Below are 25386 nucleotides of genomic sequence, written 5' to 3'. Positions count from 1 at the left end.
TTCTCTGTTACCTGTTTGTTCAGTGACCAACACAAAGGGACCCTGATTTCATGAATGAAGTCACTAGCTATCAAGCATCATCATTACCTCAGATACGATAGTGATGAGGGGAGCCATAACATAATCCAGGTAGACAGCTTAAGTACCCCATATATCCCACAACAGCATCACCATTTAGAGGGGGCTGCTGCAGGTACCAAACCCTCTGACTTGGAGACAAGTTGGTATACTACGTGGGTTTAATCTTTTTCTGTCTGTAACGTGAGAGGTATGATGGAATTACACCATTCTTACCTTTCTTTTCTCCTATTATTTACAACTGGAAAAAAAAACAAAAAACAAATTAGAAAGGTTTAGAGAAAAATTCTTTGCCTCTCCTCAAAATATCAATGAGAGGGAGAGGAAGTTAAACAAACTACTTAAGGGATAAGGAGACAGGGGTTTGTTTCTGGAGTTCTGTTAAGATTTAGGTTAGGGTTAGGGCTAGGCGAAGAGTTCATCAGAGCTCATCACAAAAAGGTGGAGAAGAATTCACAAACTCTTTTAGGTTTTTTCCTGATTTTTTGAAATATAAAATTTTGAAATTCATATACTTTCATCTGGCCTTAGAGTTGATAAAAAAAATCAAGAAAAAAGTTTTGTGAGTGGTGTTAGGATATAGATATTCAGGCCTGTCTGCAAGGCCTATATTTGAAGAATTTAGGTGTATTTTTATCACTTAGCTAGTTAGAGAGGTATAAAAGAAAGAATCAAAATCATTGTCTTTCTGTGTCTCTCACTGTGACAGTCTGAGGCCCTGTTCTTAGGCTAAGTAAGGCCTTTGGTTAAGCAGCCGAGGCAGCCATGGGCTGAGAAGTGAAGGGTCACATTCTCACATTCCAAACTAGTTATATGGAAATAAGGTGCTATTGGGCTGTTAGGAATACAATCCTGTCCTGATATTCCTGTCCCCTCCAGAGAAAGGAAAGAGCCTAGAAGATGTAAAAGGAAATTTAGTTTGATAGTTTTCTGTCTGGTAAGAACTCACTTATCAATAGACACGGCTGGGAAACCCTTATGTCTTGTGATACAGCATGGCCAAAGGGCAGCAGGAGAGGGTTAGAAGGGAGCCTTATTCCCTGTACAGGGAAGAAAATTTGCTATAAATTAATTAGAGCACCTACTAAAACCCCCCTGCTTCAATCAGACAGGGGAAGGAGCTGGAGCAGAGAGGATTGATGTTGGAGCAGAGAACAGTTTGAAGGAGTAGAAACAGAGTGGATTGGTATTGAAGCAGAGAGCAGTTTGGAGGAAAGCAGAGGAAAGTTTGGAGAAGTGCTGTGGTGGGGTAAGAAGATCAAGACCCTAGGTAAAGGGACACCTGGCTTGTGCAGAGGGAGGGCAGGAAGCCCCCCACAAGCTGAAGGGCAAGAGAGGGAAGTAGCCCAGTGGAAGGAACTGCTAGTTCAAATGGTTTACCACTATCCCTAGGGCCCCTGGGCTGGGACCTGGAGTAGAGGGTGGGCCCGGGTCCCTCCCCCTCCACTCCCCTTCTCTAGGCAGGGCTGGCTCTAGGCACCAGCAAAGCAAGTAGTTGCTTGGGGGTGGCAAATTTGCAGGGGTGCAAGAATCCAGCCTAGGAGCTGAGAACCAACAGGGGGCCCTGGGAGCTGTAGTTCCTTGCTTAGCTCCCTGCCTATAGAGCCAGCCCTGGAGCAGGGAAAGAACTACATTTCCCAGCATTCCCTTGGCTGTAATTAACAGGAAAGGGAGGGGGAAGGAGTATGGAACTGAAACCTCATGTTGCAGCTTGCTGTGAATGGTAGGGACGTAGCCAGCTCTAGGTTTTTTGCCACCCCCCACCCCAGCCCTGGGCTCCTCCTGCAGCCCTGTGTTGCCCCAGCCCTGGGCTCTTCCCCCCCACACACACACCCACATCCCCTGCTGCCCCAGCTCTGGCCCCCACCCGCACCTCCTGCCACCCTAGCCCTGGGCTCTTCTTCCTCCCCCAGCACCCGCACCTCCTGCCACCCCAGCCCTGGGCTCTCCCCCAAAGAAAGAATTGGGTGGACTAAATGGACAGTGCACCTCTCTATCTGAAGCCTAACAAGGGAGGTATGTGGATCCCACTAGCATTTAAAATGAAAAGTAAGGGAGGGGAGGCTCTACTAGGACCTGGGCAGCTTTAGGTACAGTACCAGGCACATAGGAGGTTTTACACTTCTGAGCCATGGAAGCAGAAATTGACTTTTCTTTTCCAGATCTAGCTAATATTCAGAAAGGGAATCTAGCACCTGCCTTCCAGATTTGAACACCCTCAACATTCAGGAGTGCTCAAGCTCAATTTGGGCAGCTGTTACTTCATTTCTCCCAAATCAAATATACTGATCCACTGTAACTTGCTGTAGAAACTTGCTGTAGAATAAATTGAACAAGAAATGCTTCCCAGTGGTTATTAGGATTGGAATTGCTATTTTCAACAGCCATTGTTTTTTGCTTGTTTGTTTGTTTTTGTTGTTGTTTTTTTTGTTTTGTTTTAGTTTCCTTTGTTTAAAAGGAAGACAGTAATATTGCATTGGCAAATTCCCCATAGAAACAAAGAATGGAACAAAAGAATAATAAAGGCACCTCAACTTTTCCTTATTTATGTAGGACAGTATTATAATATGCATCCAGATATCCTCCAATCACACAAGCTGAAAATTGTTCCACATTACTGCAGTTCTGTAACCATATGGGAACCAATCCTGTCTGTGTTCTGTGCACATCCAAAATTCCTGCTGAATGAACCACCCTGGGAGCGAGTTACCAGTGACCCAAGGCTGGGGCGGCAGGAGGGTGAAGTTGGGCGGGGAGGGAGAGAGCGAGCCCAGGGCTGTGGGGGTGGAAACCAAAAAATGTTTTGCTTGGGGCAGCAAAAAACTTAGAGCTGGCCCTGCCCCAGGACACTAGTGGGACAGTTAATATCCCGGTTTAGGGGCAAGAAATGGTGCCCTGAACCCCCCCCCCCAAGAAGAGAGAGTGCGAGACCCATCATAGTAGTGCCGGCAATTTGCCACAGTCTGTATAGATGTAGTTGTAAAATCCTCATTTCTGTATTGTTTTGTATGTTTATTTGCATGGTCTCTGGTTCTGTAATTGTTTCTGTCTGCTGTATCATTATTTTTGTTGGGTATAAACCAATTAAGATGATGGAATATAATTAGTTAAATAACCATGTTACAGTATGTTAGGATTGGTTAGTTAAATTTCAGTAAAATGATTGGTTAAGGTATAGCTAAGCAGAACTCAAGTTTTACTATATAGTCTGCAGTCAATCAGGAAGTAAGGGGGAGAATGGGAACAGGGAATGGGGGTGGGGCAATTGGAAACATGTTTTGCTAAGAGGGGAATGGGACAAGGGATGGCTCTGTGGTGTCAGAGCTGGGAAGGGGAACACTGAGGAAGGAAACTGGAATCATGCTTGCTGGAAGTTCACCCCAATAAACATCAAATTGTTTGCGCCTTTGGACTTCGGGTATTGTTGCTCTCTGTTCATGCGAGAAGGACCAGGGAAGTGAGAGGGTGAAGGAATAAGCCCCTTAACAAATGTTTTTCTAGTTTGTTTCAAATATCAAAATCTGGATTTTCATCCAATTTTTGAAATTTGAAAAATATTGACCAGCTCCTAAATTCAGACTCAAGGTCAATCCTGGACTAGTGTATAGGCTCAGGGTCAGTGGTGAAATCTGACAAGCTGTGGGTCATATGATTTTGATCTCAAATCATTCAAGTCTCACAAAATCAGCTGTTCTTGCAAGATTTCTTCCATGTCAAACCAAATCCAAATCAGATCCAGAAAATATATCTCAAACCAAAACTTTAGGTACAAGTTATGAAGAGGCGGTGATAAATTGTTCTCCATGTCTGTTAAGTAAAACATGAATTAATGGTCTTAATCTGCAGCAAGAGCGGTTTAAGGTTAGGTATTAGGAAAACTTTCTAACTCTAAGGATAGTCAAGCACTGGAATAGGTTACCTAGATAAGTAGTGGAAGCCCCTTCATCGGAGGATTTTAAGAAGAGGTTAGATAAACATCTGCCAGGGATCATCTAGGTTTACATGGTCCAGCATGGATGGACTAGATAGAATCATAGGTCTGGAAAGGACCTCAAAAGATTAAGTTCAGAGCTGGAGTTTAACCCCCATTTTGCTCTCTTTACCCTCAATGTCTGAAAGGGTTCACATTTCAGGTTCAGATTTTCTATATGGCAATTATTTAAATGTTATTTTCTTCAGGTTTTCCATGTCTGAGAACACCATGTGAGGTGGGAATCTTTTTTTATGTCCTTTGTTTGCCTCCTATACCTGTTCATTTGTGAATAATGTGAGGTTTCCATGTTTACATACCTTTCTTCTTCTTCTTAAGGTAATACACCAGGGGCAGAACAAGAGCCAAAATCACACCCACCGAAACAGGAACTGTAATTGCCAATATTGTAACATTTTCCAGTCCTAGAAAATGAAAAGAACATGGATACTCACATTTCATTAGACAACAAGGGAGAAGAAGGGCAGGAAAAACTTGATCAAGAAGTGCACATTTTTAACAGTCAGAGTAATTAACCAATGGAACAATTTGCCAAGGATTGTGGTGGATTGTCCATCACAGGCTGTTTTTAGGTCAGGATTGGACACTTCCCTAAAAGATTTGCTCTAGTTGAAACAGGAATGATTTCAGGGAGGTCCTGTGTCCTGTGTTACACAGGAGGTCAGATGAGATGATCATTGTCAAGGTGTCACTCCCACTCTGAACTTTAGGGTACAGATGTGGGGACCTGCATGAGATAACCCCTAAGTTTATTTACCAGCTTAGATCTAGTTGCTGCCACCCCAAATAGTTTAAACAAACATTTATGGGAGAGTCATTTTGAAACTGTCTCCCCCCCCCAAATATTTCCCCAGTCTTTATCCCCCTTTTCCTGGCAGGATTGAGACTGATTCACCTCCCACCAATTCCTGGTGAGCCCAGATCTAAAAGCCCTTGGATCTTAAAACAAGGAAAAATCAATGGGGCTCTTTAAAAGAAGACTTTTAATTAAAGGAAAAGGGGTGAAAGGAATACCTCTGTGAGATTAGCATGCAAGCTACTCTCACAGACAAGAGATTCAAAACACAGAGGATGTCCCTCTGGGCAAAAACCTTAGTTACACAAAGACACACAATTTGATTCTCCCTCTTATGCAAAACAAAGTCACAAAAGAAAATAAACATAATCTAATACATTCCTTCTCTAAACACTTGCTACTTTTAAGAAATGTTAGATGGCTGATTCCTGGATTCTTCACTCCGGCACAAACTTTTCTGAACAGACCAAAGACAGATTTCCCTCCTCCCTCTTTGAAAACATCTTGTCCCCCCATTGGTTCCTCTGGTCAGGTGTCAGCTAGGCTATGTGAACTTCTTAACCCTTTACAGGTAAAAGAAGAATTAACCCTTAACTGTCTGTTTATGACAATCACAATGGTCCTTTCTGGCCTTCTATAATTTTTAAGAGGGGGGGAGGCTGGTTTTGTGGGTAACCAGTGGATATGGCTTTAGGAGATGTTTTTCCTGCCCTGGTCTCTCTCTGTCCCAGAGAGAACAACAAAGAGAGCACAAAACAAAACCTGTCCCCACAGATTTGAAAGGATCTTCTACCCTTATTGGTCCTTTTGGTCAGGTGCCAACCAAGTTATTTGAGCTTCTTAATCCCTTACAGGCAAAGGAGGGATTTTATGCTACCCTTAGCTGTATGTTTATGACAAATATCCCACCCGTACTGTGCTCAGGCCCCAGCGATCTGATGTGATCTTGGACCAAGCATGGTAGAAGCAGGAGAAACGATTCACAAAGGGAGGGTAAGGATCCGAGTTCAATACTGATGCTCTGCCCTCAGGTGCATCTTCAAAAGTTTGGCCTCGGGGCTGTTTGGCCGAACCCTGGCCTTGGCCTGAGGAGGACTGTGTCAGGCGCCTCCTATTATTTTTTGTCCTGTCTCCTGGACGAGTCTCGCCTCGGAGGACCACAGTAAAAGTGAGATGGAGCTGAGGCTTAAATGACTTTCTTTGGGGTCCAGGGGTGTGGCTACCCAAAGACTTTAAAGTCAACTTCGAGTCCTTAAGGCTGTGCAGGCAAGAGTCTGTATTTTGGGCGAACAGGCCTGCATGGTCAAGCGGAGGTCCTGGATCATGTTCTGGACCTCAGTGGTATCCCCGACACCTGCAGCCATGTCCTGCACATCATTGTAATGGTGGTGGCCATAGTCCAAGCTGCTGAGTCTGCTGCGTCAAACACAGCCCGGAGGGAGGTTCTCAAGACCACTCTGCCCTCCTCGAGAAGCGCACTAAACTCCTTACATGAGTCAGCCAGGAGCAACTCCTGGAATTTTGCTAACAAGCTCCAGGAATTGAAAGCAGCTGAGTACCGCTTGCTGGTTGGCTACTCGAAGCTGGAGCCCCCTGGTCGAGTAGACCTTTCAGCCGAAGAAATCCAGCTTCTTAGCATTTGTGGCTTTGGGGCATGACCTGGCTGCCCCGTCACTCCTTATGGTTTGCTATATCAAGCACCAGAGTCCCCGGTTGGGGGTGCGTGAAAAGGTGTTTGTATCCTTTCTGCGACAAAAAATAGTATCTCTCCACCCCTTTAGTGGTGGGTGGTATTGACGCCGGAGTCTGCCAGAGCATCCTAGGAGTGTTCTGGATCCTTCTTATCAGGGGCAAGGCCACCCTAGATGGACCCTCTGGGGCACGGATGTCCACTGTTGGGTCCGACTCCTCTGTAACCTCCTCTGCCTGGAGATTCAGGTTTAGGGCCAGCCTCCTAAGAAGGTCCTGGTGTCCATCGCTGGAAGGGTGATGGTGGTGCCTGCCACTGCCTCATCCAGTGAGGAGGAGGAGGAGGCCCATGGGACCGGGTCTTCCTGCCCTTCTCGCTCTCTGGAGGCTGGGTTGGGTGCCTCGGTCCTGCCTGTGACTGGAAGTGGCTCCAGTACAACTGGTGGCACTGGTTCGGGTGCCGTGCCTGAGCGTGACGGCCCAGAGTTCCTGTCTCATTGGGGGTCCTCAGGAGCCCTGTGGGTGTGGCGAGCCACCAACATTTCTGGGGGAGGGAATGGGGTGCAGATGCCACCAATGTGGCCCAGGAACCCTGACCCTGAGTCTGATGATAGGTTGAAGGAGTCCAAAAGGGCCACTGTACTGGGCCCTGCCACTGGGGTGGCTAGGAGACGGCCGGTATCAATGAGTCCACAGATTTGTGGTGCCAGGACCAGTGCTGGGAGCGGGAACGGTACTGGCTGCTTCTAGAGACAGAAGACTCAGCGTCTGACTTGGACGAGTACTCTGTGCCTGACCACAGGAGGGCGGAGCCCAACGGTGCCAGGTAGCAGTACCAGGATGATGGGGAGTGGTGCTGTAACATCATGGGCTTGCTGCAATGATTAACCAGTGGTGGTCCCGCCAACGGTACTGCAAATGGTGCCAGAGCCGTATGTGGCACCACCATAGATGCTGCAGTCAGTGCCATCGTTGGTGCTGCTGACGGAGCCTGAGCTCGCACCTGCCAGGCCGGGGACTGCGCCGTCATGGCAATGAGGTCCTGCGCTGCCTCATAGGTGTCCGGCATGGAGGGGAGGTCGAGCTCTTTCTCCAAAACCTCCTGAGTTGGGGAGTCCACCAGCACTGGACTTGATGCCCCTCCAGTTGGGGCCAGAGTCAACAGTGGCGGGTCTTGAGGTGCAGACCATGAGCGTCCCTAAGCAGGACGCACCCCGCTGGAATCCTCTCATGGCTTCTTGACGGGGGAACAACCCCTGTCCCTTCTTTTTCTTATGCTGCACCGGGGACTGTGAGTGGTGCCACCGGCTAGCACCCTTGGAGGAGTCCTTTCTTGGTGCCAGGACATCCCTCACCGAGGCTGTGGCGCTGCGCACCGACGATGCCTGTGCCATTTCCGGTGCCAGCTAGGGGCGGAGAGCCAACTCCATCAGGAGAAGCTTTCAACCATAGTCCCACTCTCTCTTAGCCCTGGGTCTAAAACTCCTGCAAGTTGGGCACTTGTCTGTCTGATACCGTCTCCTAGGCACTTGAAACAAGGAGCGTGCGGATCTCTTGTGGGCATAGGTTTTGCACACCTCTCGCACGCCTTAAACTCCTGTGACCGAGGCAGGCCCAGGTTCAGACCCATCAGTGGGAGGCGCTATGTACTTCTTTGTGTGATTGCTCAAGTTCATACCAATAGGTGTGTGCATGCCACGTGTACGATCATCGGAAGGTTTTCCCCTAGCGGTACCCGTCGGGTCGGCTGTGGAGACCCCTGGAGTGGCGCCTTCATGAGGTGTATATAGGTCCCTGCCGACCCGCCGCCTGCTCAGTTCCTTCTTACCGCTAATGACGGTTGTTGGAGCAGCTCAGTCTCTTGCATTCACAAGTGCCTTCGTAGTGGTTTCCTTTTCTTAGTTGTAGATAGTTAATTATGTAGTAGTTTCTAGTAAGTTGGGCTGACTTTGGGGGCTTTCCCCCACCCGCCTCTGCAACAGCCTGTTTGGGGTTCACTCCCTGTCAATTAATAAGTTAACTCACACGATAAACTCAAAAAATTAATCATGATTAAAAAAATTAAATTGCAGTTTTAATCACACTGCTAAACAATAGAATACCAAAATTTATTAAATATTTTGGATGGTTTTTCTGTTTTCAAATATATTTATTTCAATTACAACACAAAATACAATGTGTACAGTTCTCACTTTATATTATTACAGGTAAGGTTGTTTTATCTGGCATGTTCAGGGAATGGGGGGTGGTGGTAAATAAAAAATGCTGGTTAACTAAGAGGGAGGGAGTTTGGGTGCGGGAGTAGGATCAGGGCTGGGGGCTGGAGCATGGGAGGGTATGTGGAGCACGGGCTCTGGGAGGAAGTTTGGGTGTGGGAGGAGGCTTGGGGCAGGCAGTTGGAGCGCAGTATCGGGTGCAGGGTGCCGGATCCAGGGGCACTCACCTCAAGTGGCTCCCCGCAAGCGGCAACTTATCCCAGCTGCTCCTAGGTGGAGACACGGCAGGCGGCTTGGAGCACTTCCTCCACCCACAGGCGCCTCCCCCGCAGCTCCCATTTGTCATGGTTCCCAGCCAAATGGAGCTGTGCAGCCGGCATGGGGGTGTGGCAGAACGCAGAGCCACCTGATGCGCCTCCGCTTTGGAGTAGCCAGAGCCTGGGACAGGTCACTGCTTGCAGGGAGCCATCCGAGGTGAGCGGCCCCAAGATCTTACACCCCGCACCCCCTCCCACCTACTAAGATCCCTCGCACACCCAAAGTCCCTCCCAGAGCCCATGCTCCACACCCCCCTCCTGCTCCCCAACCCCGTGCCGGCCCCGCACCAACCACACTATAAACCATCATTTCAATGAAGATCAGAAATGCCAACATGTAGAGCTTTCCGGTTGGTGAAATGCTGGAAAAAAACAGCTTTTACTGTATTTTGGATTACAAATATTTGCACTGTAAAAATGGTAAAAGAAATAGTATTTTGCAATTCACCTCATACAAGAAGTGTAGTGCAATCTCTTTATTGTGAAAGTGCAACTTACAAATGTATATATCTTTGTTACATAACTGCACTCAAAAAAAAAAAAAAAAAAAAAAAAAAAAACAACCAATGGAAAACTTAGAGCCTACACATCCTCTCAGTCTTACTTCTTGTTCAGCCAATCGCTCAAACAAGTTTGTTTACATTTACGGGAGATAATGCTGCCTGCTTCTTATTTGCAATGTCGCCCAAAAGTGAGAAGAGGCGTTCGCATGGCACTTTGTAGGTGGCATTGCAAGATGCCAGATATGCTAAACATTCACATGCTCCTTCATGCTTCGGCCATCATTCCAGACAACATACTAACATATTGATGATGCCCGTTAAAAAAGCAATGTGTTAATGTAATTTGTGACTGAAATTCTTAGGGGAGAATTGTGTATCTCCTGCTATGTGTTTTACCTGCATTCTGCCATATTTTTCACGTTACAGTCATCTCGGATGATGACTCAGCAAATGTTCATAGAATCATAGAATATCAGGGTTGGAAGGGACCTCAAGAGGTCATCTAGTCCAACCCCCTGCTCAAAGCAGGACCAATATTGTTCATTTTAAGAACACCTTCACTGCAGATTTGACAAAACGCAAAGAAGGTACCTGTGATGCTCTGTACCACGGGGAATCACCCAGCACCTCCATGTTCATTCTTATGAAAGGATTGTGTGGTATCCAAAGCGAAGTTTGTCATGTTGGGTGTCTTCGGAAGGCTCATGATGCACCGAGGATTGTTGTTATAGTAATAACGTTAGGTTATAATTTCATGTATATAGTTATGAGGCTGAAAATTTATCCTCATGGCTTAAAATATCCCAGGCAAAAACTCTCTAAGAGCAGAAGGGCAGTTCACACCTCATCAAGGCATGTATGGGACAAACCCAGCCCAGCCTCACAGGAACAAAGGACGCTGGCCTAAGCAGCAACAAAAGGATGTGTTGGACCTTTGAGTGAGTCACCCCCCTTTCTTTGGTTAGTTTGGGACTGCAATGTGGTAATGCTCACCTGACTCTGAAGTGGGGGGAGCAAAACCAAGAGGGAAGAAAGAACATGATAAAAGGGAGAGATGTTTGCAATGCTCTTCTTCTCTCTTCCATCTACATCTACATCTACATCCACCAGCAAGCAACTGAAGCACTGATCAAAGGGGAGAGCCTGGCTGAAAAGCAACCAGCCAGCCTGTGGTGAGAACCATCTAAGTTTGTAAAGGCATTGAAAGTGTTTAGATCAGCTTAGAATGGGGTTTTTCTTTTATTTCATTTGACCAAATTCAACTTGTTATGCTTTGACTTATAATCACTTAAAATCTATCTTTATAGTTAATAAATGGGTTTGTTTATTCTACCTGAAGCATTTGGTTTGAAGCATGTCAGAGATTCCCCTTGGGATAACAAGCCTGGTCCATATCAATTTCTTTGTTAAATTGACACACTCATATAAGCTCTCAGTGGGCATAACTGGACACTGCAAGACGGAGGTTCCTAGGGTTGTGTCTGGGACCGGAGATATTGGCTAGTGTCATTCAGTTGCACGATCCAAGGAGCAGCTTACATGCCAGAGGCTGTGCGTGAACAGCCCAGGAGTGGGGGTCACAGCAGAGCAGGGTAAGGCTGCCTCCCAGAGTCAAGGATTGGAGTGACCTAGCACATCACCCGTCCAGATAACACCAGAGGGGACGTCACAGTGGCACAGCGGAGCAGGGTGTATGTACAGCTTATTATTCCAAGTGAAGTTCACACTTTAAGCACTGATATTTGTGATTTTAAGTGAGTCTTAAGTGCAGTGGCTAAGAACAATCAGGAGGCGGTCACAGTTTTGTTGTTTTCTGTTTGTTTATTTTGGGTGGGGGGAATAAGCACAAGAAAGCAGAAAAATGACTACCAGTGAGGCAGCTACAAAACTAGAGCTGGCCAGACTGGAAGCTGCAGAGAAGGAAAAGGACCACGAGTTTCAAATGTGACAGGCAGAAATGAGGCTCAAAGAAGCAGCTACAGCCAGGGAAACTGTCATTCCTATAAAGGGAAGGGTAATAACCCTCCTGTGTACAATACTATAAAATCCCTCCTGGCCAGAGACACCAAAATTCTCTTACCTGTAAAGGGTTAAGAAGCTCAGGTAACCTGGCTGACACCTGACCCAAAGGACCAATAAGGGGACAAGATACTTTCAAATCTTGGTGGGGGGAAGGCTTTTGTTTGTGCTCTTTGTTTTGGGGGTTGTTCGCTCTTGGGACTAAGAGGGACCAGACATCAATCCATGCTCTCCAAATCTTTCTGAACAAGTCTCTCATATTTCAAACTTGTAAGTAACAGCCAGGCAAGGCATGTTAGTTTTATCTTTGTTTTCTCAACTTGTAAATGTTCCTTTTGCTAGAGGGTTTACCTCTGTTTGCTGTAACTTTGAACCTAAGGCTAGAGGGGGTTCCTCTGGGCTCTTTGAATCTGATTACCCTGTAAAGTTATTTTCCATCCTGATTTTACAGAGATGATTTTTACCTCTTTCTTTAATTAAAATTCTTCTTTTTAAGAACCTGATTGATTTTTCCTTGTTTTTAGATCCAAGGGTTTGAATCGGTGTTCACCAGGAAATTGGTGGAGAAGTTTCTCAAGGCTGCCCAGGGAAGGGTTATAGTACGTGGGAGGCAGATATTTTGGGGAGAAGACAGAGTTTCCAAATGACTCAAACGATTTGGTGGTGGCAGCTTACTGATAACCTAAGCTGGTAAATAAGCTTAGAGGCAGTGGTGACCTGGAGCCGGTTCCCACTGGTTCGTAGGAACTGGTTGCTAAATTTAGAGCCCTTTTAGAACTGGTTGTCCCGATTCTAAAAGGGCTTTGAAATTTAACAAAAGCTCCAGCAGTGTCCTGCCCTGCCTCCAGCCCCAGCTCACCAGGCTCCGGCTCCACCTCTGCCTCTTCCCGTGGGTGTAATTCCAGGCCCAGGCTAAGGGAAGGGTCCTGGAGCAGTGGCAGGGAGCGGAATTGCCAGGGCGATGGGACCCAGCTCTGAACTCACACACGAATTGCTGCTACCACTGGGTAGGTCAATATCTGCCCACCACCTTCCTCACCCCAGCAGTGCCCCCTGCTGGTGCCTTGGCTGGCAGCATCCTCTGCCCCTGCTGCTCAGACAGCCAGCAAAGAACCGTGGCCATGACCAAAAGCCATATCCTGGCTCCACCAGCCCCTGCTACACTGGGCACAGGGTCGCTGGGAGCTGCTCCCTGGTCCAGGTCATATGGGAGCTCAGCATAGGTGATCTAATGGTTCCTTTTGGCCATTCCCTCTGGAAAGTCCTCGGCCTTGCTCTGCCCTTCACCCCCCCACACACACACTCACCTTCCCACGGTGCTGAGTTGCTGGGCAGGGCTGAGCTGGGATATGGTCTCACACTCACACTGGCCTTACCGGTGCCGATGAGGTGCTGGGGAGGGCTGAGCTGGGACCTGATCACCTGGTTGTCACTGTCCTTGATCTCGTATGCACAGGAGTAATTCCTGGAGCTTGCCCCGGATACTGCATGGTCATAGTCGTAGGTGAGTTTCCCAGATAAGCCCCTCTGGGACCAAACCTCCTCCCCATCCTGACAGAAGACGATGCGGGAGGCCAGGAGATGGGAGATCATGGAGCACTGGAGCCTCACAGAGTCCACCGGCTGGGCAGACGTCTGGCTCAGGTAGAGAGTGGGGGCAGGGAGAGCACCTGGAAGGAGAAAGGGTCACAGCCATCAATAAGACAGGAGGAAAATTGCAGGTGCGAATGTGTCACCTCTTGGATGGAGGCTCTGATTCCAGCCCAGCTGGGGCAGTGCAGGAGGGAGAGAGGCGACCCTTCTGTGAGCCAGGCCCTGGCTGCTGGGGGCTGTCTAGGACACGGCCAACACCTCGGCCTGCTCCCACAGCCCATGCAGTGAAGGACAGTCGCTCCCCAGGTGACAGCCCAGGAGGTGTGTCCAGAGTCTAACTGCTCCGACATCTACTCTAACATCCTCCCTGTCTTGGTGCCCCTAGTGCCCTGCAGCACTCAGTGGGCACAGGGGAAACTGGGGTCTATTCCAGGCCTAGGCAAAGGGCAGGTCCTGGAGCAGCGGCAGGGAGTGGATCCCCCTTTACCGGGAATTGCCAGGGTGATGGGGCCCAGTTAGGGTGACCAGACAGAAAATGTGAAAAATCAGGACGGGGGTGGGGGATAATAGGAGCCTATATAAGAAAGAAACCCAAAAATCGAGACTGTCCCTATAAAATCGGGACATCTGGTCACCCTAGGCCCAGTTCTGAATTGCTGCTGCCACTGGGCAGAACAATATCTGCCTGCCATCTTCCCCACCCCAGTGGTGCCCCCTGCTGGTGCCTTGGCTGGCAGCATCCCCTGCCCCTGCTGCCCAGGCAGCCAGCAAAGAAACGCGGCGATGATGAAAAAAATACATCCCAGCTCAGCCAGCCCCTGCTGGGCTGGACACAGGGTCGCTGGGTGTAGCTCCCTGGCCCAGGTCATATGGAAGCTCAGCCTGAGTGAGCTAATGGTCCCTTCTGGCCGTACCCTCTTGAAAGCCCCCGGCCAGGCTGAGTGTTGACGGTGCTGCTGATATTCAAGGAGGAGGTGCAGGCTGCATCTGTGGGAGGAGCTCCAGAGACAGCCCTGCGGCCACGAGGGGCTGGAGCCTGTACCATGGAAAGATAAATCCATTGGGGACAGAGCCGCGGCGTTCTCTGCTTCCCGGGGCCAGTGTCCCGGGGGTGAGATGGGCCGTGGATGTGACTCTCTATCTACATTTCACACTGGCCCCGGGTCACAGGAGAGAGGCATCGGGGCAGGGAAGGCTCAGCTGGGAGACCTGCGTGCCCCACTAAGATCCCACACAGCCCCGTCCGCCTTCCTGTGCCATTGCCGCTGGCACCGCACGGAGCCTGGCCGGGCAGGGGGTTTCAAGAGGGTACGGCCAGAAGGGACCATTAGATCATTCAGGCTGAGCTTCCCTGGGTAGGTTGGGGACAGACAGACAGATGGACTCACCGGGAGCTGAGCAGATCTCCTGGCTGCTGGGACTCAGCCCTGGGAACAGAAAGGTGCCATGTGTTCAGTGCTTTGCTAGAATCGCCCCTGAAAAGCTGATGGGGTCTCTGCTCTCCCCATGGCCCCCACTCCCGAGATGACAGTGCCCCCTGCAGAGAGGGGTGGGCTCTGGGTCTGTAACATGCCCCATTGCCCTCCCCAGCCCCATGCACTGAACGGGATTCACATGCAGGAATCTGGGAACCAGGGCCCCCCTCTCTCTTCCACACAGAGGAGCATGGGGCCTGGTTCCAGCCCCACCCATCCCACCAGGGACACCCCGGTCTGCTCTATAGGGCTGTGCCAGGCACTGTGCAGAGCCCTGAACCCCCAGGTCCCCTCTGGGCTGGTGAGGCCCATGCAGGCGGCCTGGAGGGTTCTCATGCTCCCGGGGGATCAGCACTGAGAGTCTCTGTACAGGGCTCTGCTAACAGCCCGGTAGCGCCTACGTTCATCCCCAGACCCGTTAACTGAGCTCAGCTCCTCACTTCCCCAGCAGAGCCTGCAGCAGGGAACACGCTACGGAGAGTCAGAGGGACAGGGCCAGACCTGATATGGATGTTTGAGAATCAGGCCCAAAGCAGAACCCTCGATCCCATTCCCCTCTTGTCGGTAACAGAACCAGAGCCCAGCCTGGATCCCAGGTCAGTGTCTCTGGCCCCTCGGTAACAGGGGCCCTGGGGTTGGACCCCGATAATCCCCCATCCTCCAAAGGCAACAGCCCTCCCTGCTCTCTCTGCCTCCAGGCTGAGCTGACACCCCATGAGCATCCTCCCCCAAGCCCAGCCCGTCCTGACTCCATGTGCCTGGCGTGGGGAGCTGGGCCCAGTGACACACCAGGGGTTTGAATACAGCCAAATGCCAGGTCACAGCTCCCAACATGGAATGTCGGCCAGCCCAGCAGTCTGGGGCCTGGGCTGGGAAAGCAGGGACCCACGGAAGGATTTCGAGCTCCTAGGGGAAAAGTAACTCGACATGAGATCCTAGGGCACTGCAGGGGAACAGGGCTGATGCGCCCCTGGGCTGTGTAATGAGGAGAGCAGGGAGCAGGAGAAGGAGCAGGGAGGGGATTTCCCCCAGTGTGCGATCTTGGTGTGGCCGATACTGGATCCTGCATCCAGTTCTGGGGGCCCCTGTTTAAAAGGGTGTTGGAAAAGTGCAGTGGGTGCAGGGCAGAGCCAGAAAAATGCTGCGCGGGCTGGAGAAGAGGCCTCACAGGAGAGGCCGGGGGAGCTCCGTGTGTGGAGCTGGTCAGACAGCTGGGCAGGTCACTGTGTCCAAGCTCCTTCCTGGGGAGAAAACCCCAGGTGCTGATGGGCTCCTGAGTGCAGCAGAGACAGGCAGAACCAGAACCAAGGGCTGGACGCTGAGTCTGGGCAAACTGTAGTGAGAAAGGAGGCAGCAGTTTCTCCCCATGCTGGGGATTAACCCCCGGTGCTAGCTCCCCAGGGAAGTGGGGCAGTCACAGCCAGGCCGGAGACCTTTCTGGGAGATGCTTTAGTCAAACACAAGTGACTGGGCTCAGTGCAGAGGAGCTGGGGGAAGTTCTCTGCTCTGGGCATTCAGGGGGTCAGACTGGATGGGCTAATGGTCCCTCCAGGCCTGAAACTCTGTGAAGCTGTGACTGTAACCCCAGCCTGGGCCGATTGCTAGCCCCGGACCATCCCCAGCACCGAGCGCTGGCCCTGTGCTGGTTTGGGACAGTCCCACTCCCTCCAACATCACAACAGCACAAACCTCTCTGCCACTGAAGAAGATTTGCCGACAGTCTGGGCCAGGGGCTGCTCTCGGTTCTGTTTCCTTCCAACCTGCTACAAATTAGCACAGGGGTCCCAGATACTCACAGTGCAGCAAGAGGCAGAGAGACAGGATCATCGGGGCATTAGGATGGATAGAGCCCAGTGGAGTTGGGAGAGTACAATCCGCAATCATTCCCTGCTCTCACCTGACCCCTCTGCCCTGTCTGACTTCAGGACAAGGGAAACTCTGGGCTCTCTCTCTCTCTGCTCCAATCTGCCCCGTCCACTTCCCAGGTTTGGATGCTCCAGCCAGTCCCGTCCCTGCTCCCAGGACCCCTGGGGTCTTTAGGGCTCAGGCAGCAGTGATTCTGCAGCCTCTCTCTGACCTGTTCTGTCCCCTCCTCAGGTCTGATATTCACCATCACTCCCCATTTCCTTCCCCACGCCACCCCCCTTTCCCTGTCCCGACTCCAGCATCTCTATTTAGGGCTGCAGGATTGAGAACTGCAAGATCGAAGAAGCCTGGTTTGCTTGTTTGAGTTTAAACATATCACTGAGGAAATGCCTCCCATCCCATGTCACTGCCTGGGGACCGAGACAGGCCTTCGGCAAGCCAAACAGCAGAGGGCCTCAAGAGAAACCTGTCAGGAGCACAAGGCAGAGCAGTTTTGCAGATCAACTTTTCACAGTAATTGATGCACAAACTGATTGTCCTGGGATGGTGGCTGGGCACATTTCACCCCTGGGATGGAGTCAGCTCTGCAGAGCAGCTGGACAGGGGATGTTTGGGGGAGCTCAAATGCTCAGGTGAGGGTCAGACGAGCACAGCGTGAAACTCCCTGTTAGAAGCAGTGCCCAGAAGTCAGCAGGGTGGAAAAGGGTAAATAGTTTTGGAAAATTTTTAAAAATAATTGTTTCACAGCTTTTTCTTAAAAACCATTTTTGTATTACATCCCCCCTCCCCCATTCCTGCCCTTCTCTTGATGGCAATATAGTAAAAATGGAGGGGGCAGAAATCTAAAACCTGAAAACTGCTTAAACAATCTTTTAAAACGTGGGTTGTTTAAAGGAAAATGTTCATTGTTTTTTAATTTTCCAATTTTGGTTTTACAAACCCCCCAAAACAGTTTTAATTTTGTCTTTGGAAAATATTTGACAAAAACTCTCACTAAAAATCTGTCATTTTTACATCACAGCATTGTGACGGCTCTAACCCAGAGTGATACCCAGGGCTGTAGGTCAGGCTGAGCTGCTGGCACCCTTGGATGGCAGCCGGGCCCTGCTTGTAGCTCAGACAATGCTGCCCAGAAAGGGCCTGATCCAAAGCCCCTTGGTGTCTATGGAAAGACTCCACTGGCCTGCGGATCAGGCCCCTGTGTAAGAGGGTCGGTTCTCTTGTGACAGAGAAATGGCTCCGGAGCTTTCACTTGGAGAGACCCCAACCCAGAACCACCACAGGACCAGGACCAGGGAAGGTCTCCACCAAGGGAGGGTGAAGGGGAGGTTGATGACGGGATCATGAACAGTGCATAGCGGGATGTGAACAAGGGAACTGAGCCCCTGCCTCTCCAGTCAGAGCTGCAAACACAGCTGAGAAGCAAGAGCATCCGCAGAGTGAGTTCCTCCTGCTGCACAGACCCTGCAGCTGCCTCACTGCACAGACCCTGAAAGGAGCAGAGAGACGGCTGCATACAGGGAAGAAGAGACCAGGGCTCCTCTCTACGCTAGTGCTTTAACAGAGACTTGAAAGGAATCAGCTGCACAGAGCCTGCGATAGAGAGAGAGACTGATTGTCGCTAGATAGATGGCTATGTATGGGGATAGAGACATAAACAGAGGAAGCAGAGGGGATAGATAGAGACAATATTATTTTTAAATACTGTGCTTGGTTTATCACATGGTTAAGCACAGAGACCAAGACTTTAAGAAAGTATTACTGATTTTGAGATATCAATTTAGGCCATCTTAAAGGGCTGATTTCTAGCAGGTGGGGGCTCATTGCAGTCTATCTGTCCCGCCTTAACGTCTCCCAAGTTGGGCTGCCAAAATCACTGGTCATTTTGGAAAGTGTGGCCAGAAGTGCTTGTGCCAATTATGCATGTGCTTTATCTGTGTATGAGAGCAGCTCTTGGGTTACAAAGGGCTGCATCCCCACAGCCAGTGGTGAGCTGGAGCCGGTTCCCACCGGTTCGCGGGAACCGGTTGTTAAATTTAGAAGCAGTTTTAGAACCGGTTGTCCCGATTCTAAAAGGGCTTTTAAATTTAACAAAAGTTCCAGCAGCTCCCTGCCCTGCCTCCCGCCCCAGTTCACCTGGCTCCACCTCTGCCTCCTCCCCTGAAGGCTCCCCCTCCCGGCTTCTTGTGAATCAGCTGTTCGAGAAGCCTGGGAGGGCTGAGAAGGAAGCAGCAGCTTCCTGCTGGTGAGCTGGGGCGGGGGGCGCAAGGAGGGCTCCAGGCACTGCACGGCTCCGGGCAGCCCCAGCCCTGACTCCAGCTGGCCAGGCGGCGCGGCTCTGGGCCGGCCCCTGACTTCGGCCCGGCCAGCGGCTCCGGCCCAGCCCCCGGCTCTGGGCCAGCCCCTGGCCCCGATTTCGGGCCGGCCAGTGGCTCCAGCCTGGGCCCCGGCTCCGGGCCAGCCCACGGCTCTGACCCCTGCTCCCGGCCCCAATGCCAGGAGGCGCAGCCCCCACCTCCAGGCAGCGCGGTAAGGGGGGCAGGGAGCAGGGAGGGGGTGTTGGATAGAGGGCGGGGGGTGGATTAGGATTGGGACTCAGGGCGGTCAGGGGGCCGGGAACAGGGGAATTGAATGGGGGCAAGGGTCCTGAGAGGGCAGTCAGGAAGGAGCAAGGGTGTTGGATGGGGCGGTGGGGGGCAGTCAGGGGCAAGGATTCCAGGGACAGTTGGGACAGAGGGAAGGGGTGGTTGGACGGGGTAGGGGTCCCGGTGGGCCATCAGGAATGAGAGGAGGTGTTGGATGGGGTGGCAGGGAACAGTTAGGGGACAGGGAAGGGGGGTGGATGGGAAAGGGTCCCGGGGGTGGGGTGTCAAGGAACGTGGGGGGTTGGATGGGGCAGGAGTCCCGGGGGGAGGGGAGAGCACAACCCCCTCTTGGGGTGAAGAGGAGGGAACCGGTTGTTAATATTTTGGCAGCTCATCACTGCTTAGGGGGCTTTCATGGAGGTCCCCACCTCTGTACCCTAGAGTTCAGAGTGGGAAAAGAACCTTGATAGAAACTATGGAGAGAGAGGCAGCCAGAGAGGAGGCTGCACACAGAAGGGTCATGGAAGAAAAAGAGAGCGAGAGAGAGAGAGAAGAAAGAGAAAGAGAAAAAGAGAGAGAGCGAAAACACCAACTGGACTTGCTAGAGAAGCAGAACCAGAACCCCCACACCCCCCACGCCAACGACCCCCATCACTCAAAAAATCCACAAGTGGGAACACTTATGTCTTGCATACAGTGAGGACGATGATATTGCTGAATATCTGATTACCTTCGAAAGGCTGTGTGTAATACATGAAATCCCTGATAAGAGAGTTCCTACCCTGATTGCGAAATTAACTGGAAAAGCTCGAAATGTATTCAGTGGAATGCCTATTGAAGGTGCTTTAGACTACTGTTAATTTAAATATACTGTTTTGCAAAGGTTTCAGATTACCCCTGAAACATATAGAGTTACATTTAGGAATCTTAAGAGGGATATTGGCCTGAGTAATGGGGAATATGTAAACAAAATGAAAGATTTGTTGGGAAAATGGGTGAGGGCAAAGAGGTGGCGAGTTTTGAGGGAACGTTGGATCTTGTTGCTCAAGAGCATTTCCTACGCGTGTGTCAGGCTGACGTAAAGCCGTGTCTATGGAACAAAGATCTAAAGTCTGGGGATGAGGTGGCTGTTTTAGCTGATGCCCTTGAACAGAATCAGGCGTCTATTAAGGGCAGGCCACAGACTGAGGGGTTTAAAACTGGTGGGAAGGGAGGATCCCATTTTGCCCCTGGGAAGAGAGAAGGGGGTTGGGAGCCTAAACATTCTCTTACCCAAAAACGTTCCTCTCACCCTCATCCCAAATCTCCTGTAAAAGCAGAAGAGCCCAAAAGGTGCTATCAGTGTAATCCCACTGATCACCTGAGCAATAAATGTCCTGTGCTAGGAGGAAGCCGGCAACCAATAGCTCATGTTAGTTCTGCTGTCCTCAACACAATCCCCCCCGCCCTCCACAAGCAATTCAAACCTATCATATTGGTTTTATGAGCTTAGCCTCTGCAGAACCAGATATGGAGCATGTTAAGGCTGTCCAAATTGATGGCAGGGAATACTAGGGGCAGAGGGATACAGGGGCCCCGATCTCTATGGTTACACAGAGTGTGGTCCCAAAGGCCAGTATGTTGCCTGGCCAAATGGCAGAGATTATGGGGGCGGGGGGGGGGGCGAAAGCAAATTCCTTGTACCACTAGCTAGAATCTATGTGGTTTGGAAAGTGGTTGACTGTGGAGATAATAGAACACCTCTCAGTCGATCTGCTTCTTGGTAATGATTTTTTCTGTGTAACTCAGGTTAAAGTATTTGCCTGCAGCAGGAGGGAATTTTATGCTGGGACCCCCGAGGGAAAGGGTAAGGTCTCAGGAACTGCTGAGAGAATGGGAGAGAGTCTCCTTGACTCTTCTACAGCTGGGGGAAGCCACATGCTTTCAGGTGGAGAGTGGTTGAGACCAACTCCTGCACTGCAGCTGGAGGGAACACCATGTCAGGAAGGGATGGGGGTGTAATGCCTGCCTGGGAGAGAATTGTCCAGGTTGTTAGCTCCCAGCAGGTTGCAGCTGAACCAGAGGAAAAACCGGCTCTAGGGAGCATAGACCAATGTGTCCCAGAGGAGAGCCCAGAGAAGGGGCAGGAATCTCAGAAACCACTGAGGTGGGTGAGGATTCCTGTGATTCTGTAACACAGGGAAGCAGGGTGCTTCCAAGTATGGGAGGGGCTGAGACTAGCTCCTTTCCAGCAGAAGGCAACATGCCCTCAGACACACAGGCAGGAGAGGTGTTGTCAGTGATAAAGTAAACTGTCTCAGTTGTTAGCTGGCAGATTATTGCAGCTGAACGAGAGACAGAACGCTTCCTGGGGAGCACAGAGAAATGTGTCTTAGGAGGGGGCCCAGAGGAGGAAACTGGGGAAGGAATAGTGGGGGTACACGAATGTTTCCTCACTAGTCAATTGGGGCAGGATGCCCAGGACACTAGGAGGATGGCTGGGTCAGCATCTGTGCACCCAGGCACTCAGCCTGTGACCCAGGTATTGAGAAGGAACCGTGTACCTGACCACCTGGATTGCAGCAGTCACACAGCTGACTTCTCAGGGACAGAGAAAGGGGTGGCAGAGGGTACCCGATCCAGGTCCCAGTTTTTCAGGATGATATTTCTGATAAGTTTGTGGAAAGTAACTGTGTCTCTTTACATCAAGATGCAGCTCCAAAGCCTGTGACGGCAGAGGAGTTGAGACCAGGAAATTGCCAGGTAGTAGTCTGTGAGAACACAAATGACCACACTGACAGAGAAGGGGGTGTTTTCCCCCAGGCTGGTGAGGCACAGAGAGCAGTTATCTGAAAGTTGCTGGGGAAATGTGAATCTGATGGAAGGGTAAACACACTTAGCCCACAGAGCACAGATCACAGCCCTCAAGGGGGCAGGGAAGGATTCAGTGCTGGGAGGGGGAAACACAGGGTAACCCCAGAAGGGGAGCTGGATTTTCTGCATATGTACAGTCCTGGGGTTGGGAGACCGCTCCCCAAAGGGCCAGCCAATGTGCAGGATCCCCCTGAACACCTGTCTTGCCAGACCCTGAGGCACCAAAATTCCCGAAACATGATTAAATTAAGAGCCCACCCAGAGGGGAACACTGCAGGGAAAGAAAAGCCAGTGACTGATTACATGGCAGAGAGTCAAAGGACATCATGGGTAATGAGCAAACTAACCTCAAACTACACTATCTGAACAGAGGGCGTGGTATCATAAAGACACTTGTAAACACCCATCTATGATAAAAATGTTGGTATTAATGTTAAGTTTTGGGGATAAGAATTTTGACACGGACGTTAAACCTTATGATAATACTACTTTTCAATTAATACCTGTAAACAGGTTTAAATCTTATCATAGCAGAGGAACCATAAAAAACCTGGTTTGCTGTGTGTGAATGGGGAAACTGAGGCACGCTGCCTCATGGCCTTAATGGCTGGATGCCAAGAGAACTATAACAAAAACTGCATTCGAGCTAGTCAGTGACGAACCCTCCTGCAGTAATCTAAGGGAGGTGTGACGCTCTGTACCTCGGGGGATCACCCAGCACCCCCATGTTCATCCTTATAAAAGGATTGTGTTTTATCCAATGCAAAGTTTGTCATGTTGTGTGTCTTCGGAAGGCTCATGATGCACTGAGCATTGTTGTTGTAGTAATTGTTGTTGCAGTAATGTTATAGTAATGTTACAGGTTATAATTTCATGTATATAGTTATGAGGCTGAAAATGTATCCTCGTGGCTTAAAAAAGCCCAGGCAAAAACTCTCTAAGAGCAGAGGGGCAGTTCACACCTCATCAAGGCATGCATGGGATAAACCCAGCCCAGCCTCACAGGAACAAAGGACGCTGGCCTAGGCAGCAACAAAAGGATCTGTTACCCTCTCAAGAGAGTCACCCCCCTTCCTTTGCTCAGTTTGGGACTGCAATGAGGTAATGCTTACCTGACTCTGAAGGGCAGGGGGGAGACCAAATCCGACTTGTTATGCTTTGACTTATGATCACTTAAAATCTATCTTTATAGTTAATAAATCGGTTTGTTTGTTCTACCTGAAGCAGTGCATTTCGTTTGAAGCGTGTCAGAGACTCTCCTTGGGATAAGAAGCCTGGTACATATCAATTTCTTTGTTAAATTGACAAACTCATATAAGCTTGCAGCTTCGAGCAGGTATAACTGGACATTGTAAGACGGAGGTTCCTAGGGTTGTGTCTGGGACCGGAGATATTGGCTAGTGTCATTCGGTTGCACAATCCAAGGAGCAGCTTACATGCCAGAGGCTGTGCAGTTATTATTTGTAAATCATTCTACATTTGTAAGTTCAACTTTCCTGATAAAGAGATGGCACTACAGTACTTGTATGAGGTAAACTGAAAATAATATTTCTTTTCTTTTTTTTTTACAGTGCAAATATTTGTAATAAAAAATATAAAGTGACCACTGTACACTATGTATTCTGTATTGTAATTGAAATCAATGTATTTGAAAATGTAGAAAACATTCCAAAAAATTGAAATAAATGGTATTCTCTTATTGTGTAAAGGGGCGATTAATTGTGCAATTAATCATGATTAATTTTTATCTCACAATTAATCACAATTATTTTTTTTAATAACTTGACAGCCCTACTCCCCACCACTACCATGCAGTCACCTGTGGGGTGGAACAGGGTAGACGAGAGACAGGGCACAGAAACTCATGGGCTGTGTAGGAGAGGAATTGAGGAAGAACCCTGTCTCCAGTCACAGCTGTGGGGGATGTTACAGGTTCATGGGTAATTAGCTGAGATGTAAATCACCCGGAGTGATGGGGATAGGAACCCCACACTTCATAAAGGGATCCCTGAGTGGCTGCAGGATTCATTCAATCCCAAATCCCACAAATGGGATCTACGGTTACCCAGCGCCCCATTGTGCTGTAGCGGTACAGGGAGATCAGAGCAACCAGCGACAGGGAGGATCTTTCACAGAGGCACACGTACTGCTCCCTGCAGTGCAGGCTCTAAGTGGTGTGCTGGGGCACTGGGCTCAGCACTGACTTCAAGGGGAAATCACCCCCGAATGAGCCCCCATCCCGCTCCCTGCACCACAGGCCTGTAGAACTGTGTGGGGAAAATGGGGTCAGCACTGACACCATGGGAAGAGCGACACATACTGTGACCCCGAACTGGCTCCCTGCAGTACAGGCCCTTAGCACCATGCTGGGGCACTGGGGTCAGCGCTGACTCAGACAGGAGAGCTGGGTCTGTGCTGAAAGCTTCCCAGCCCGATCCCTGCACCACCCACAGTGATGTCATGGATGCAAGTTACCTGAGCACACAACATCAGCATCTCTTAAGCCTCAAGAGAGCGACCTGCAGAGGTCACAGTAGAAAGGCCGGGGGCAGCAGAAGGTGAGGGTGAACAGACTGGTGAGTGGCTGGTAGGGCAGCTGTCACCAGAGCAAACACCAGCTGCCACCAGAGCCAGGAGCTCTCCTCCCCGCCCCCATGGTGGGAGCTGAACTCACACAGGTGCACCTCTGAACTCTGGGTCTTCACTAACCAAGGACAACCACTGTAAGTGGGGTGTGGTGGAGGGAGAAGAGAAGGGCACCTTAAAGGAACTTCTGGTTGCTGGACTCAAGAACCTGAGGCAAAAGACACTGCCCAACATACTCTGGGAGAGGTGTTTTGCTCATGGTTATATTTTTAGAAATCCTGTTTGTGGCGTTTTCCCAAGTTAATGCTGGGGGCTTCCCTCCTTTTATTAAAGGTTTCAGAGTGGTAGCCGTGTTAGTCTGTATCAGCAAAAACAATGAGGAGTCCTTGTGGCACCTTAGAGACTAACAAACGTATTTGGGCATAAGCTTTCGTGGCCTAAAACTCACTTCATCACATGCATGGAGTGAAAAATACAGTAGTCAGTATATATATTACAGCACATTAAAAGATGGGAGTTGTCTTACCAAGTGGGGGGTCAGTGCTAATGAGGCCAATTCCCAACAGTTCACAAGGAGGGGAGAATATCAACAGAGAGAAAATTACTTTTTGTAGTGCTAACGAGGCCAATTCAATCAGGGTGGACGTCACCCATTCCCAACAGTTGACAAGAAGGAGCGAGTATCAATAGAGGGAAAATTACTTTTTGTAGTGACCCAGCCACTCCCAGTCTTTATTCAGGCCTAATTTGATGGTGTCCAGTTTGCAAATTAATCCCATTTCTGCAGTTTCTAATTCCAGTCTGTTTTTGAAGTTTTTT

The 25386-nt window shown here is 49.9% G+C and overlaps 1 protein-coding gene across 1 annotated transcript in view; it reads right to left on the bottom strand.

Annotated features, from left to right (window-relative positions):
* Positions 1-25386, bottom strand: part of LOC117870326 (deleted in malignant brain tumors 1 protein-like) — a 42735-nt gene that overhangs the window by 8609 nt on the left and 8740 nt on the right. The window contains exons 5-8 of the mRNA XM_034757426.1: positions 14591-14629; positions 12986-13279; positions 4369-4473; positions 295-319 (exon numbers count right to left, since the gene is read on the bottom strand). Of these exons, the coding sequence (XP_034613317.1) occupies positions 295-319; positions 4369-4473; positions 12986-13279; positions 14591-14629 (463 nt within the window). The remainder of the gene's footprint in view (positions 1-294; positions 320-4368; positions 4474-12985; positions 13280-14590; positions 14630-25386) is intronic.

Source organism: Trachemys scripta, unplaced genomic scaffold, assembly GCF_013100865.1.
Source record: "Trachemys scripta elegans isolate TJP31775 unplaced genomic scaffold, CAS_Tse_1.0 scaffold_26, whole genome shotgun sequence".
NCBI lineage: Eukaryota > Metazoa > Chordata > Testudines > Emydidae > Trachemys > Trachemys scripta.
Note: the sequence above shows the minus strand (reverse complement) of the source record. Positions and strands in the feature narration are given on the sequence as shown.